Source organism: Neophocaena asiaeorientalis, unplaced genomic scaffold, assembly GCF_003031525.2.
Source record: "Neophocaena asiaeorientalis asiaeorientalis breed wild unplaced genomic scaffold, Neophocaena_asiaeorientalis_V1.1 scaffold614, whole genome shotgun sequence".
NCBI classification, from domain to species: Eukaryota; Metazoa; Chordata; class Mammalia; order Artiodactyla; family Phocoenidae; genus Neophocaena; species Neophocaena asiaeorientalis.
In genome coordinates, this window is record NW_020172990.1 from 71,027 (window position 1) to 86,250 (window position 15,224).

At 50.2% G+C, this 15,224-nt stretch overlaps 2 protein-coding genes and 1 pseudogene across 3 annotated transcripts in view; 2 read left to right on the plus strand and 1 right to left on the minus strand.

The window, feature by feature from the left end:
• Window positions 1-5,357, plus strand: part of MBOAT7 (membrane bound acylglycerophosphatidylinositol O-acyltransferase MBOAT7) — a 12,044-nt gene extending 6,687 nt beyond the window's left edge. The window contains exons 8-9 of the mRNA XM_024742227.1: window positions 1-149; window positions 4,412-5,357. Of these exons, the coding sequence (XP_024597995.1) occupies window positions 1-149; window positions 4,412-4,799 (537 nt within the window). The 3' untranslated portion in view covers window positions 4,800-5,357. The remainder of the gene's footprint in view (window positions 150-4,411) is intronic.
• Window positions 5,358-5,362: 5 nt separating this feature from the next.
• TMC4 (transmembrane channel like 4) overlaps window positions 5,363-15,224 on the plus strand; it is a 14,797-nt gene continuing 4,935 nt past the window's right edge. For both annotated transcript variants that reach the window (XM_024742218.1, XM_024742219.1), the window contains exons 1-5: window positions 5,363-5,717; window positions 6,230-6,440; window positions 8,396-8,541; window positions 8,835-9,067; window positions 9,206-9,327. In XM_024742218.1, the coding sequence (XP_024597986.1) occupies window positions 5,381-5,717; window positions 6,230-6,440; window positions 8,396-8,541; window positions 8,835-9,067; window positions 9,206-9,327 (1,049 nt within the window). In that variant the 5' untranslated portion in view covers window positions 5,363-5,380. The remainder of the gene's footprint in view (window positions 5,718-6,229; window positions 6,441-8,395; window positions 8,542-8,834; window positions 9,068-9,205; window positions 9,328-15,224) is intronic.
• On the minus strand, window positions 10,031-10,694 carry LOC112397911 (60S ribosomal protein L17-like; annotated as a pseudogene).

Here is a 15,224-nt window from a genome sequence, read left to right on the forward strand (position 1 = left end):
GACTATGAGACCATCCGCAACATCGATTGCTATGGCACAGACTTCTGCGTGCGCGTGCGGGATGGCATGCGGTACTGGAACATGACGGTGCAGTGGTGGCTGGCGCAGTACATCTACAAGAGCGCGCCCGCGCGCTCCTACGTCTTCAGGTGAGCCCAACTGTCTCGGAGGACGGCACAGAAGTACATCTCCCAGCTGCCCCTGGGGTCGCCTGCGTCTTCCCCCGCTGGGCCTCCACCCCTGAGGGTCATGGGAGTTGTAGTTTCTTGAGCCTTGCTTTGGCTCTGATTTGCGTTATTCCGGGGTCAATTCTTCCTCCTCTCTGGGCTTCCGTTTCTACCTCCTTAAAGTCAGCCCCGCTCCACAAACGCAGTGTACTGAGTCCTGTGGACTGAGTAGCTGACTTTCCGGAATCTTAACCCTGCCAGTTACTAAGAAACCTTAAGGAGTTCGTTGACCCCTGTTTCCTCAACTTTTTTAATTTCAAAAATTCCCGTACATGCTTTTTTTTTTTTTTTTAATTCCAAATGCTTACTTTAATTACCCTTGACTAAACCTCAAGAGAGACAGCCATTTACTTGGAGCCCAGCAAGATTCATTGCTCCAGCATACTGCGAGAGGAAGCCCTTGAAATAATCACTCTGCTCTGTAAACCTTTATGTAACTTCTGGCTAGTAAACATAAAAATTTAAACAAACTGTGGGAGCAGGGGCCCCACCCAAACATGGACTGTAGAAATAAAAGAGGAAAAGGCAATCTCTTTCCCAAAAGCAAAATCAAACACAATTAACAATCCCCTAGCTCTTAAAGTTACCTCTTCTTTTTTTCTTAACATCCTTATTGAAGTATAATTGCTTTACAATGGTGTGTTAGTTTCTGCTGTATAACAAAGTGAATCAGCTATACATATACATATATCCCCATATCTCTTCCCTCTTGTGTCTCCCTCCCACCCTCCCCATATATGCATTTTTCCCCAGTTTTTTAAAATTGAAGTATAGTTGATTTACAATGATGTATTAGTTTCAGGTGTACAGCAAAGTGATTCAGTTATATATATATATATATGTATACACACACACACACACACACACACACACACACACACACATACAGACATATTAATTCTTTTATTTATTTTTTTGGTCTCACTGAGCAGCTTGTGGGATCTTAGTTCCCCCACCAGGATTTGAACCCTGCCCTGGCAGTGAAAGCGCGGAGTCCTAATCACTGGACCACCAGTGGTTGCCTATCTATTCTTTTTCAGATTCTTTTCCCTTATAGGGTACTACAGAATATTTAGTATAGTTCCCTGTGCTATACAGTAGGTCCTGGTTGGTTATCTATTTTTAATATAGTAGTGTATATATGTTAATCCCAAACTCCTAATTTATCCCCCCCGAACCCAGTTTCCTCAACTCTTAAATGGGGGTAATGCTGTTACCTGTTTCATAGGTTGATGTGAGAAATAAGTGAGATAAAGTGTGAAATGCACTTAATGTGAGGCCTGATGATTAGCTTGTATTATCCTTCGCTCATCTGATATTTCTTGAGTGGAGACTTTCTGTAAAGATAAGATAAACTTATCTTTACAACCTTAGGAAGTAGGAGCTCTCATCATCCCCATTTTAAAGATGAAGAGACCCAGGATCAGAGGTCTGATCTTAGGCAACCTGCCGAGTGTCACCAGATGAGGTCAGGATACATCATGACACGTTCTTATAATGAAGAAGTCAGTCATGGTGCCTCTGGAGCTAGACTTCCCTGGGTGTGTGATCTGATTTATGATTTAAAGATCTGCTCCGACCTTGTGTGGGAATGGGCTAAGGTGGGGGAGGGGATCAGGCAATAAAGCAGGGACTGGCCCGGTGGGCATTGATGGTATCCTAGAGTAGGGACCAGTGGCCTAGAAGTGGATGCATTTGAGAGGTGGAGGTGGGAAACAGCTCGATGCCCAGGTGATGGGTTGTGCGTGATGGTAGAGCACAGAAGGGCTGTTTCCTGAGGAGGGGAAACTGGGCAGGAGGAAGTTTCAGGAGTGGGTAGGATGAGGAAGCTAGCCTTGGGTCTAGTCTCCCCGACTTTGGGGTGACTGTTAGATTTCCAGCCGGGGTTGTTGGCTAGGCAGTTAGTTGTGATTCTGGTGTGTAATGAATGCAAGGGTTGGTGTAAGAAGTGGACAGGTGAGCGTCAGCAGGTGTGGATGATACTTAAAGCTCTGGGGCTGAGCCTCAGGTCGAAGCACAGAGCGTGCCATCGTTTAGACCAGGGATTCTCAATGGGGGGGGGGGGCGATTGTGCTGCACCCCCAGGGGGCATTGGCAATGTCCGGAGACGCTTTTGTCATAATGGGGATGTACTACTGGCATCTGGTGGGTGGAGGCCAGAGATGCTCTTAAACAATCTGCACTGCACAGGACAGCACTCCACCTCCCCCCACTCCCCCCCCAATAGACTAGGGACCAGGAGGAAGAGCCAGCACAGATGCAGCCAGTGACACAGGGGGACAATCGGCAAAGTATTCGTTCCCAGAAGGAAGCCGAGAGAAGGAACGAGGAGGGGATTGTGTGTCTGCAGGTGCCGGGAGCTCCAGTACGCTGAAGGCGAGTGTGACCACTGGGTGGGGCGTGATGGGAGGAAGCCCCCGGCAACCTTGACCGGAGGAGAGTGGAGGGCTGAAGTGAAAGCTGGATTGGAGAGTGTTCAAGAGAGGACGGAAGGGGGAGCCTAGACGATTCTTTGGAGAGTGTTCACTGTGGGGGGCAGGGGGGCAGCGAAGCAGGGAGAGAAGAGTAGGTGGCGGAACGGCCAAGAGCTCAGGTGTGCACACGTGGAGGTTACAGATGCCAGGCTTGCGCTGATGTGTGTCCTACCGTCAACCGCTTTCAGTTCTGCCGACACAGAGCATTCTCTCTCCACCAGAGGTAGAAAAGAAAGAAAACAGTTTTGTGGACTTCCCCAGCGCTCCAGTGGTTAAGACTCCGTGTTCCCACTGACGGGGGCGTGGGTTCGATCCCTGCTCTGGGAACTATTATCCTGCATGTCTCGCGGCGTGGCCAAAAAATAGAAAAAAAAACCCACAACAGTTATTGAATAAGCATTAAACCAGATTTCGAGGCATGGCTCAAGTAACCCACTGCTGAGATTACCAAGATTACCAAAAAAGCTCAGCCTTTTTTTTTTTTTAACAGTTCATCCATCCATCCATTTTATTTTTATTTTTTTTAATTGGGGTATAGTTGATTTACAGTGTTGTGTTAGTTTCGGGTGTACCGCAAAGTGAATCTGTTATACATATACATATATCCACTCTTTTTTTAGCTTCTTTTCCCAAATAGGCCATTACAGAGTACTGAGTAGAATCCCCTATGCTATACAGTAGGTCCTTATTAGTTGTCTGGAAATCTCACCCTTTTTGTCTTCTCTGTCGCCACTTAGAGCCCTTTACGTAGCGTGTTCTCAAGAGACACCATAACTGGTCCTCATGTCGGAGGACTCCACAAGCACTTTGCGTGCTCTCATGTTCATCCCAAGTTCACCTGGTGATTGGGGTAGCCACCTGTGCCAGTTAAGTGTCTTTATCTGAAGGAAGAATGAAACTCCTATCTCTATGACCAGCAGGTGTTTACAGCTCGGAGCTGGCACCTAGGATAAACCCTCAGAGCTGCAGGGAGACAGGCTCTATCTCCCTCCACACCTAGGCTTCAAAGAGATGGCTCCCAGGCCCTCGAGAAGAACATTCCTGACTGTAACACTTTCTAGAGGCCTACTTTACCATTTCAGAGATTTCCATCTGTATCCAAAGGATAACGGAAAGATGCTCAAACAGGTTTTTCAAGGAAATGGCCTAAGAAAAGAGAAGGAGGAAAAGATCTTCCCTGTTGGCAACAGGGAAAATTCAACCTTTTTATGGACCCTTACACCCTCTGCCCTCCCCCCCCACCCCCCCAGGAAAGGGTGGTCAGTGTCATTCTGTCATTAGTTTATTTTTGCAGTTTTAACACCCTGATGTGCCAGAGGGAAAACTTGATGCCCATGGGCAGGAACTCAGGCCACAGTCCTTGGCAAAGCCTGCTCTGGTTTATGGGTTCTCTGTGGAAGTGGGGATCAGAGCCTAAATTTGTGGGTCTTCAGGGGATAGCATTTGGAGTCCTTAAGGAGAAGGGACCATGGCTGGAGATTTCTGAGTCTTCACGGGTCATGATTTATATTCCTGGATCCTCAAAGAGGAAGTGGCTGGGGACCTGACTCCTGGGTCCTGAGGGAAGATAGTGTTGGGAGGGGGTTTCTGAGAAGCGAGTAGAGAGTCCCGGGCCTGAGGGAGGAGGGGCTGGGGGCCTGGGTCCCCGGGTCTCAGGGAAGGGGGCAGGGGGCCTGCACTCCGGGTCCTGATTCCTAGCCCCTCCCCCAGGAGCGCCTGGACCATGTTACTGAGCGCCTACTGGCACGGCCTGCACCCTGGCTACTACCTGAGCTTCCTGACCATCCCGCTATGCCTGGCAGCTGAGGGCCGGCTGGAGTCGGCCTTTCGGGGGCGGCTCAGCCCCAGGGGCCAGAAAGCCTGGGACTGGGTGCACTGGTTCCTGAAGATGCGGGCCTATGACTACATGTGCATGGGCTTTGTGCTGCTCTCGCTGGGCGAAACCCTGCGGTACTGGGCCTCCATCTACTTCTGCATCCACGTCCTGGCCCTGGTGGCCCTCGGGCTGGGGCTGGCTCTAGGTGGGGGCAGCCCCAGCCGGCGGAAGACCACGCCCCCCGCCACCAGCCTTGCCTCAGGAAAGCTTCGGGAGGAGTAAGCTGTCACGACGCTTCCTCTGCCGTCGGTCCTTTCCCGGAAAGAGTCCTGAATATGGCAGGGGGCCTGGAGAGGATTCCCGCTTCCCCAGCTCAGCGCCGTGCCTGGAAAAGCCTCCGCCCTGAGGCCCCCCCTCCTGTAAAAATCAAGATACGGTCCAGACAAGAATCTCCCTTTGTCCCTGCCCAGCGCCAGGTATTCAGAGAGAGCTGCGTTTTTCCCCCCAACAGCAGGGGCCGATGGGCGACATGGTTTCTTGGGCAAATTTCCCTTCCTTGGCTCCACAGTGTGGGGTTAGGAGCTTCAGGGCAGGCTCTGGGATTGGGGGACCTCTTTCTGGTCGCTTCCATTCTTGTCTCAGTAGACCAGTACGGAGTATAACCCTCTTGGAACGGAGAAGCTGAGGCGCATATGTGCAGGCCTTTGGACTATGGTTCTCATAGGTTCCATCTGAGCCACCTAAGGGTCCCAGCGCTCCTGTCACCCTCTTGTCATCCTTTGACCTAAGAGGCTCAGAATGTGTAAATCTCTCCTAATAAAGTGTCACACAAAGACTCTACGTGGGATGTCTGTGGATGATCAATGTGGGGGGACTTGTACTACCCGCATCCCTCTGTGATGTGCTACCACCCATCCCCCCGGGAGCCACGCAGGCATCTGTGGACTTCAGCTCCCAGGAGACCTTTCAGAGCAGAGGCCCTCATAGTTTATGGGAAGTGCCGGGTATTTCCTCCGGGCCACCTGGCGGCCAGGTATTTCCCTGTCTCAGGCTCCTCCCTCACCTGGGGCAGTCCCTGCTCTGCTGGCCCTAGAGACGGGAACAGATCCGCGGCTGGGGCCATTGAAGAGAGCCCGATGTGGGAACCGGAGGCCTGGGCCTCCTCTGGGGGATGGCCGGCACCCCGGGAGACCAGAACAGGTAGGGGAGCCCGAGAAAGGTCAGGTCCCACTCCCCTGGTTGGCAGAAGTCCTGAGGGAGGCGGAGAAGGGAGGTCCGCCTCCTGGGACCCCAGGGCCGAAGCGGGAGGGGCTTCGGCTCCCGGGTCTCTGGGGGAGAGGGGACCCAGAGGCTGGGACTTCTGGGTCCTGGGGAGGATTCTGGAGACCCGGAGTCTTGGAGGAGGAGAGGGCTAGGGGCTGGAATATCTGAGGATATCTGAGGATTGGGAATTAGACGGAAAAGGAAGTTGAGGAGCGGACTCCTCCGCCCTGGGGTAGGAGGGGCCTGGAGGGGCCACACTTGGATGCTTGGCAGGGTTATGGGGCTGGTGTCTGGGACCGGGGATTCCAAACTCCCGGATCTGACGGGGGAGGGGCTGGGACCTGGGTCTGAGGGGGGAGGGGCCGGGGGTCTGGATCCTGGGTCTGAGGGAGGAGGGGCCGGGGGCCTGGACGCCTGGACTCTCCCAGCCACCTGTCCTCCTGCCCCAGGTCCATCGCTGTCCTCTGTGCTTAATGAGCTCCCCAGTGCTGCTACCCTTCGGTACCGAGGCCCTGGGGTGCTGCCCTGGGGGGCCCAGGAGGAGGAGGAGGACGGACAGAGGAGCATCCAGTCCGTTGCAGAAGCCACACAAAAGGAGCTGCAGGAGCCTGGCCCTTCCCGGGAACTGCCGTGGCCCATGCAGGCCAGACGGGCACACAGGTGAGGCCCACCTCCCACTTCCCAGCCAGGTGTGGACCATCCTCCCACTTGTTGGAGCCTCTGTCTCCATCTCACTCTGTCCTTCTGTCGGTCCTTGCCTCTCTCAGAGCTGCCTCTGGGTTCCTTTTTCTCCAGTCTGTGTTTGTGCTTCTCTGATTCCAAGGAGTCCTGCCTCCGGGATTCTTTCTCCTCTCTCTCTCTCCCAAGTTCTCGTCTCTTGTGTCTTCTGCCCCTCCAAGGCTGTCTGCCTCTATTTCTCTCTGGGTGTCTGAAACTGTCAGGTTTTTTTCCTCTCTGCTTTATGTCTGTCTCTGCCTCCCCCTCTCCAAAGCCTATCACTCTTTGATTTCTTTCTTGCCTCTCTCCCGCTACATAATTTACAGTACCCAGTGAAAGCTGAAAATGCTGGGTCTCCTGTTCCACAATTAGTACTCATTTTAAGACGGCAACAGCACAGCGTTCAAACAGCACAGCAAGTGGGACGCCCTTCCGAGAACGGGGTCCTGTGTGACTCTTCAGGGAGCCCTTGAAAACTGACCCTTTTCCTTACATAATCCTGACACCGATTCCGATATGTGGAGAATTTTCCCCACACCAAGCGACGCTCTGACACTAGCTTGATGTCCAACAGTTCAACTCAATTCTGACGCTATCTACCTGGAGATATAACCTCATTAACATAAAAAAACGCACCTTTATCACTGTCACCACTTAGGAAATTCAAGGATTTAGGAACTGTGTGCCAGAAACAGGACAAAGACCGAATATATACTTTTTTAAAAAGTTTTTTCCAGTTTTATTTAGATACAGTTGACATACAGCATCGTGCAAGTTTAAGGTGTACAATGTGTTGATCTGATTTTTTTTTTTTTTTTGCGGTACGCGGGCCTCTCGCCGTTGTGGCCTCTCCCGTTGCGGAGCACAGGCTCCGGACGCGCAGGCTCAGCGGCCATGGCTCACGGGCCCAGCCGCTCCGCGGCATGTGGGATCTTCCCGGACCGGGGCACGAACCCGTGTCCCCTGTATCGGTAGGCGGACTCTCAACCACTGCGCCACCAGGGAAGCCCTGTACTTATATTGATATATTGCAAAATGATTACCCCAGTAGTGCTAGCCAACATCTCCATCATGTCAAATAATTACTATTTCTTTTCAGTGGTCAGAACATTGACTATCTACTCTCCTAGCAAGCTTCAAGTGTACAACACAGTATTATGAGCTACAATCACCATGCTGTACCTTAAATCCCCAGAATTTATTCATCTTATAACTGGAAGTTTGTTCTCTTTGACCAACGTCTCCATTTCCCTACCCTACCCCCACAGCCCCTGGTAAACACCATCCTACGCTCTTTTGAGTTTGGTTTGTTTATTTGTTTTAATTTTTATTTATTTATGTTTTTGAGTTCGGTTTTTTTAGATTCCACATGTAAGATCGTCATACACTACCAAATATATATTTCTTATTATAAATCACAATATCACACCTACCTTTCTTTTTTCTTTTTTTTTTTCATTTTTTACTTTATGATGGTATTTGCTGACAAAAAAGTGCATGAGACATCATGTAGAAACTTAAAGAGTTTTCCCAAAGTGAGGGTCCAGGTAAACGCCACCTAGGGCACCCCCGCTTTCTTCTTCCCAGACTTTCACTGAGGATCATTCCTTGCTTTTCTTCGTAGTGTTGCCACCTGTGTGTGCAGCCCTAAAGAGAAGAGTTTAACTGTGTTTGCTCTGTGCCTTTGTGTAAATCGAACTCTGCAGTCTATTTTCTGTCTGTCTTCCTATGCCAAGCATTAGGTGTGTTTCTTTTCATTGCTATGGAGTATCCCGTGTTAGGAATATATTTCAACTAACTTCCTGGTTCAAGGATTGGGTTGTTTCTACATGTGGGTGGTTTCCATTTGGGGTCACTAGGCCCCTCCTTTTCTGTGTCTGACTCTGTTTCGCTCCCAGACAGGGCCTTGCCAGGAACCAAGTGGCTCAGGGCTCGGGGTCCAGGGCCACCCACTGGACTCTTCTGCTTCGGAGGTCCAAGGAGAAGGTGCGGGAAGGCCTGCGCTCCGTGCAGCCCTGGGATTGGACGCTGAAGAGGATTGGAGGTACGGTGGGCTTTGGTCTGGCATCTTGGGACGGGACTGGACTCCTGGGTCTGAGGGCCGAGGGGCTGGGGGCCTGGACCCCTGGGCCTGAGCGGGGAGGGGCTGGGGGCTGAACTCCCGGGTCTGAGGAAGGAGGGGCTGGGGGCTGGACCCCTGGGTCTGAGGGAGGAGGAGTCTGGGGGCTGGACCCCTGGGCCTGAGGGAGGAGGGTCTGGGGGCTGGACCCCTGGGTCTGAGGGAGGAGGGGTCTGGGACCAGAGAGGAGCCCGCGGCCTGTCTGCTGCCCCCTGCAGGCCAGTTTGGCGCCGGCACCGAGTCCTACTTCTCCCTGCTGCGCTTCCTGCTGCTTCTCAGCGTGCTGGCCTCCGTGTTTACAGCCTGCATGATTCTGCTGCCCACCTGGTTGGAAGGGGCTCTCCCTGGTCCCCCTGCCCCTAACGCCTCCTCACCCTGCGGCTCCTACATGCCCGGCTCTCAGGGCCTGGTCACCTTCTCCACCCATCTCTTCAATTTCCTCTCCGGAGAGGTACGTGCCTGGGTCCCTGGGAAGCCCCCGCTCTGAGCCTTGGTGCCCTCAGTGACCCCCGACCCTGATGGCCCGGCTCCCTGAACCCTGCCTCTACCTAGCCCCGTGGTGACCCCTGCCCTGCCTTTCCTCCCCCAGGGTTTTCTAGAATGGTCTCCTCTCTTCTATGGGTTCTACCCGCGCCGCCCACACCTGGCCATCACCTACCTGTGCTCCACCTTTGCCATTTGCCTCCTCTACCTGCTGCTCATCCTGCACCGGTCAGTGACACCCCTACACCCAGGCCCCCCAGACCATAAGGGAGTAGCAGTGATAGATGCCCTCCTCCAGAATCCCGAGGCTTGCTCTGTGGCCCCTTTCTCTCCGTTTGAGTTGCAATCGAATTTTAAAATGCTTCATGATTGCTGCAGGCCAGGGATAAAGATGAGAAGTTTCTCCCTCCTGTGACTTACAGTCTAGTGGGGGAGGTAAGATATTAAGCAAGCAAGTTAATTACATCTTTTCTGGAGGGGAGAATGCTAAACCAATAGAGGTCATTCATTCACTCATGCAACAGATATTTATTGAGCAGATACTATGGGCCAGGCATTGTTCTAGGCAGCTGGCAAAAAAGAACGAACAAACAAAAACCCAACAGAGTCTGGTCCTGGGGGAGCTGACATTTTAACAGGAGAGACCAGTGATAGCAATAAGCCCTAATAAGTGGATTGCATGGCTTGTTAGAAGGTGATCGGTTACAGGCAGAGCAGGTGAGGGGGATTGACAGTGATACTGGGCCAGGTTGCTGTTTTGTTTTGTTTTGTTTTCCCCGCACCACACAGCTTGTGGGAATCTTAGTTCCCTGACCAGGGATTGAACCCGGGCCCCAGCAGTGAAAGTATTGAGTCCTAACCACTAGACCGCCAGGGAACTCCCCAGGCTGTTGCGGGCTTTTTGTTTTTACTTTTTTGTGTGTTTATTTTTTGCAGCATTTATTCCCGGGCCATAAGTTTTTGTTTCGTCAGTTTCTTCTGGGACAGGTTTTTCTTCTGGGCAACCTCCTCTTCTGGTTTAGGAACAATCTGTTCTTTTTCAGTAAGGTTCATCTCAGTGTGGCAGGGAGAGCTCATGTATGGGTTGAGCCGACCATGAGCTCCGTAAGTTCTGCGCTGCATCTTGGGGGCTTTGTTGACCCGGATGTGCTCGGTGACCAGAGAATCTACATCTAAGCCCTTAAGTTCAGCATTACTCTCTGCATTTTTGAGCAGGTGCAGCACTCTTTTTGGGCCACCGACCCTGCGTCCAGCCCCACTGTTTGGCCTGGGGACACCTACCAACTCCACCACTGTAACGACGGAATGGCACACATTGCTTTTTCTGTTTTTTTCTTTAAACACCTTTATTGGAGTATAATTGCTTTACAATGTTGTGTTCGTCTCTGCTGTATAACAAAGTGAATCAACATCATCCAAAAATCCACACTGCTTCTTTAAAGTGACGTCCTTCAGATACTTGGCGGCTTTTCGGATATGCATACCCTTAATGGCCTGGGCAGTTTCACGCGTGTTCTTGAAGTGAACACAAAGATTTGAACCTCTTGACTTGCATGATTTTGTGGGGTTTTCTGGGTCAAGTGAATAGCGAACCATTTTTAGAGGTCACCTCAGGCCACTTACCGGAAAAAGGCCAGGCCGTTGTTTTTGTGTGTGTGTTTTGTTGTTGTTTTTAATTTATTTTTTTTTGGCTGTGTTGGGTCTTCGTTGCTGCGCGCCGGCTCACTCTAGCTGCGGCGAGCGGGGGCTACTCTTTGCTGTTGTGCGCAGGCTTCTCATTGCGGTGCTTCTCTTGTTGCAGAGCACGGGCTCTAGGCGCGCGGGCTTCAGTAGTTGCAGCTTGTGGGCTCAGTAGTTGTGGCGCACGGGCTTAGTTGCTACGCAGCATGTGGGATCTTCCCGGACCAGGGCTCGAACCCGCGTCCCCTGCATTGGCAGGCGGATTCTTAACCACTGCACCACTAGGGAAGCCCCTAGGCTGCTGTTTTAATAGGGCGTCTGGGAAGCTTCATTGAGGACATGGTGTTTAAGCAAAGACATTGAGAAAGTGAGGGATTTGGTCACTCAGATACCTGGGGAAAGGAATTCCAGGCAGAGGGTGCAGCTGGAGCAAGGGAGGAGCAGGGCTGGCGTGTTTCAGGGTGCACAAGGAGGCCTGTGGGGCTGGATCAGAGAGAGGCGGGGGGCGAGTAGAGAGCGGGGAGCAGTAGGGGATGGGCCCACATTCCGTAAAGAATTGGGATTGTTTCTGAGATGGGACTCATTGCAGGTGCCTGAGCAGATCACCCTGATCTGATTTAGGTTTTAAAAGAAAAGAATCTGTGGCTCTATGGAAGAGAGGGGAGCTGGGGAGAGGAAAAGGGAAGGAGAGAGCTTAAGGGCAAGGCGGCAGCAAGTAGCATAGTTATGAGATTATTGCAATCAATTGCAAAAATCACCAAGAGAGGTGGCTTGGACCAGGGTGGTGACAAGTGGTCAGTTTTGAGTTTAGTTTTTTTTTTCATTGAATTTCTTTTTTCCCCCAGCTTTATTGGATATAATTGACACATAACATTGTGTAGGTTGATGGCGTACACTGTGTTGATTCGATGCCTTTATATATTGCAATATGATTACCACCATAAGTTAGCTAACACCTCCATCAAGTCAGTTACCATTTCTTTTTTTGGTGAGAACACTTAAGATGTACTTTCTTTTTTTTTTTTTTTTTTTTTTTTTTTTTAGCGGTGCGCGGGCCTCTCACTGTTGCGGAGCACAGGCTCCGGACGCGCAGGCTCAGCCGCTCCGCGGTATGTGGGATCCTCCCAGACCGGGGCACGAACCCGTGTCCCCAGCATCGGCAGGCAGACTCTCAACCACTGTGCCACCAGGGAAGCCCCAAGATGTACTTTCTTAGCAACTTTCAAGTATATAATGCAGCACTGTTAACGACGGGCAGAATATTGTACATTAGATCCCCAGAACTTACTCATTTTATAACTGGATGTTGGTACCCTTTGACCCACATCTCTCCAGTTCCTGCACCCCCCGCCCCAGCCCTGGTAACTACTGTTCTAATCTGTTTCTATGTGTTTGGCTTTTTTAGGTTCCACATATAAGTGATATCTCATACAGTATTTGTCTTTCTCCGTCTGACTTATCTCACTTAGCATAATGCCCTCAAGGTCCATCCCTGTTGTCTCAAATGGCAAGATTTCCTTCTTTTTCATGGCTGAATAATATTCCATTGTGTGTATATAAAAAATATATCATCTGTTGACAGACACTTAGGTTGTTTCCATATCTTGACTACTGTGAATGATGCTGCAGTGAACGTGCAGGGGCAGATATCACTTTGAGATCCTGTTTTCATTCTCTTTGGATAAATACCCAGAAGTGGGATTGCTGGATCATATGGTAGTTCTGCTTTTAATTTTTTTGAGGAAATTCCATGCTGTTTTTTCCTTAGTGTCTGAATCAGTTTACATTCCCGTTATCAGTGCACAAGGCACAAGGGTTCCTGTTTTTCCACATCCTCTCCAACATCTGTATCTCTTACCTTCTTGGTGACAGCCTTTCTTTTTTTTTAATTAATTAATTAATTTTTTATTTTTGGCTGCTTTGGGTCTTCGTTGCTGCATGCAGGTTTTCTCTAGTTGCGGTGAGCGGGGGCTACTCTTCATCGCAGTGCGCAGGCTTCTCATTGCGGTGGCTTCTCTTGTTGCGGAGCACGGGCTCTAGGCATGCAAGCTTCAGTAGTTGTGGCGCATGGGCTCAGCAGTTGTGGCACGCAGGCTTAGTTGCTCCATGGGATCTTCCTGGACCAGGGCTCGAACCCGTGTCCCCTGAATTGGTAGGCGGATTCTTAACCACTGCGCCACCAGGGAAGTCCGGTGACAGTCTTTCTGACAGGTGTGAGGTGATAGCTCATGATTTTGATTTGCATTTCCCGGATGATTAGTGACATTGAGCACCTTTTTATATACCTGTCGGCCATCTGCTTGTCTTCTTTGAAAAAATGTCTATTCTATTGCTCTGCCCATTTTTTAATGGGGTTGTTTGGGCTGGTTGGTTGGTTGGTGTTTTGTTTTGTTTTTTTGCTATTGAGTTCTATGAATTCTTTCTATATTTTAGATATTAACCCTTTATCAGATGGATGATATGCAAGTATTTTCTCTCATTCTGTAGGTTGCCTCTTCCTTTTCTGGATTGTTTCTTTTGCTGTGTATAAGCTTTTTAGTAGCCCCATTTATTAATTTTTCCTTTGGTTACTTGTGCTTTTGGTGTCATGTCCAAAAGAACGTTGCTCAGACCAACGTCAAGGAGATTTTCTTCTGTTTTCTTCTAGGAGTTTTTCAGTTTCAGGTCTTATGCTTAAGTATTAAATCTGTTTAGAGTTAATTTTTGTGAATGGTTTAAGGTTGGGGTCTAATGTCAGTCTTCTGCATGTGGATATCCAGGTTTCCCAACACCATTTATGGAAGAGACTATCCTTTCCTCACTGAGTATGTGGGCTTCCTTGTCAAATATTAGTTGACCATATATATTTCTCATTAAAAATAAAAAATCACAGGGAATTCCCTGGTGGTCCAGTGGTTAGGATGCTGTGCTTTCACTGCTGGGGCCTGGGTTCAATCCCTGGTCGGGGAACTAAGATCCTGAAAGCTGCGTGGCATGACAACACACACACACACACACACACACACACACACACACACACACACACACCCAGAAAAATGGACAAACCAAAGTATAGATCTTGGTACATTTCCCATCCACATCTAGAACATGACTAGCTTCCAGAAGCTCCTCCATATCTCTTCAGCTTACTACATCCCCCACCCCCATGCCCAACCACCATTGTTTCTATTGACACTATAGCTTGCCTTTGGCCCGTTTGTTCTTTATATAAAGGGAGACTGTATATATGTTAAGAGGAAAGCCCACAGGATTCTCTAATAATTGCATGTGGGGTGTGGTGAATGATGGAAGTTAAGAATGACTCCAGGTGTTTGCTGTCAGTTGAGATGGGGAGGGCTGTAGAAAGAACAGGTTTTGTTGGGGAATATCCGGGGTGCAGTTTTCGACCACTTGATTCTGGGATGCCTTTTGGACTGATGAGGGAATATTGAGTAGGCAGTTGCATACGTGGGAGTCTGGACTGAAGTTACAAACCTGAGACTCACTGGCATTCAGGCAAGCCTGGGAGATCCCCAAGGGAAGGGACTGGGATCAAGAAAGAAACCAAGAACTTAAAAAAAAAAAAAAGGGGGCGGGCTTCCCTGGTGGCACAGTGGTTGAGAATCTGCCTGCCGATGCAGGGGACGTGGGTTTGTGCCCCGGTCCGGGAAGATCCCACATGCCGCAGAGCGGCTGGGCCCGTGAGCCATGGCCGCTGAGCCTGCACATCCGGAGCCTGTGCTCCGCAATGGGAGAGGCCACAACAGTGAGAGGCCCGTGAACCGCAAAAAAAAAAAAAAAAAGGAGTGTTTCCTAAATGCCAGGCACCGTGACAGGGCCCAGGAACACCAGATGGGGGTCCCCCTACCTTTATACAGCTTACAGTCGAGTAGGGGAGATAAATTTCGAGATAAGACTGTTAAATAAACAAGCAAGTCAGCAATTTGAGTTTGGGAGCTGTACTATATAGAAAACAAATGGAGGATACGATAGAGCAGGGGTCAGCACAATTTTCTTTTCTGATAAAAAAATGAAGGTACGAAATATTTTCATCTTTGCAGGCCATGTGGTCTCTGTCTCAACTAGAGTCTGCTGGGCCAAAGCAGCTGTGGACAGTAGGAAAATGGTTGTGGCTGTGTGCCAATCAAACTTTATTTACAAAAACAGGGTTTGGTCCCAGGGCCGTAGTTTGCTGCCCCCCGTGTGATAGAGAATAATGGGTGGGGACCCTCATTAGATGGAGTGGCCAGTAAAGAACTCTCTGAGGAAGTGACCTGTAGAGGAAGACAGGAATGGTGGGAGGGAGCCAGCCAGGTGAACAAGCCAAGACACCAGCATTGCAGACAGAGGGGACTGTGAATGCAAAGGCCCTGTGGTGGAAAGAGGTTGGGAAAGGAAAGGCGAGGAGGAGGTTGGGAGGGTGGACAGGATTTGAGCTTGGAGAAGTAGGTGGGGGCCAGATCGGC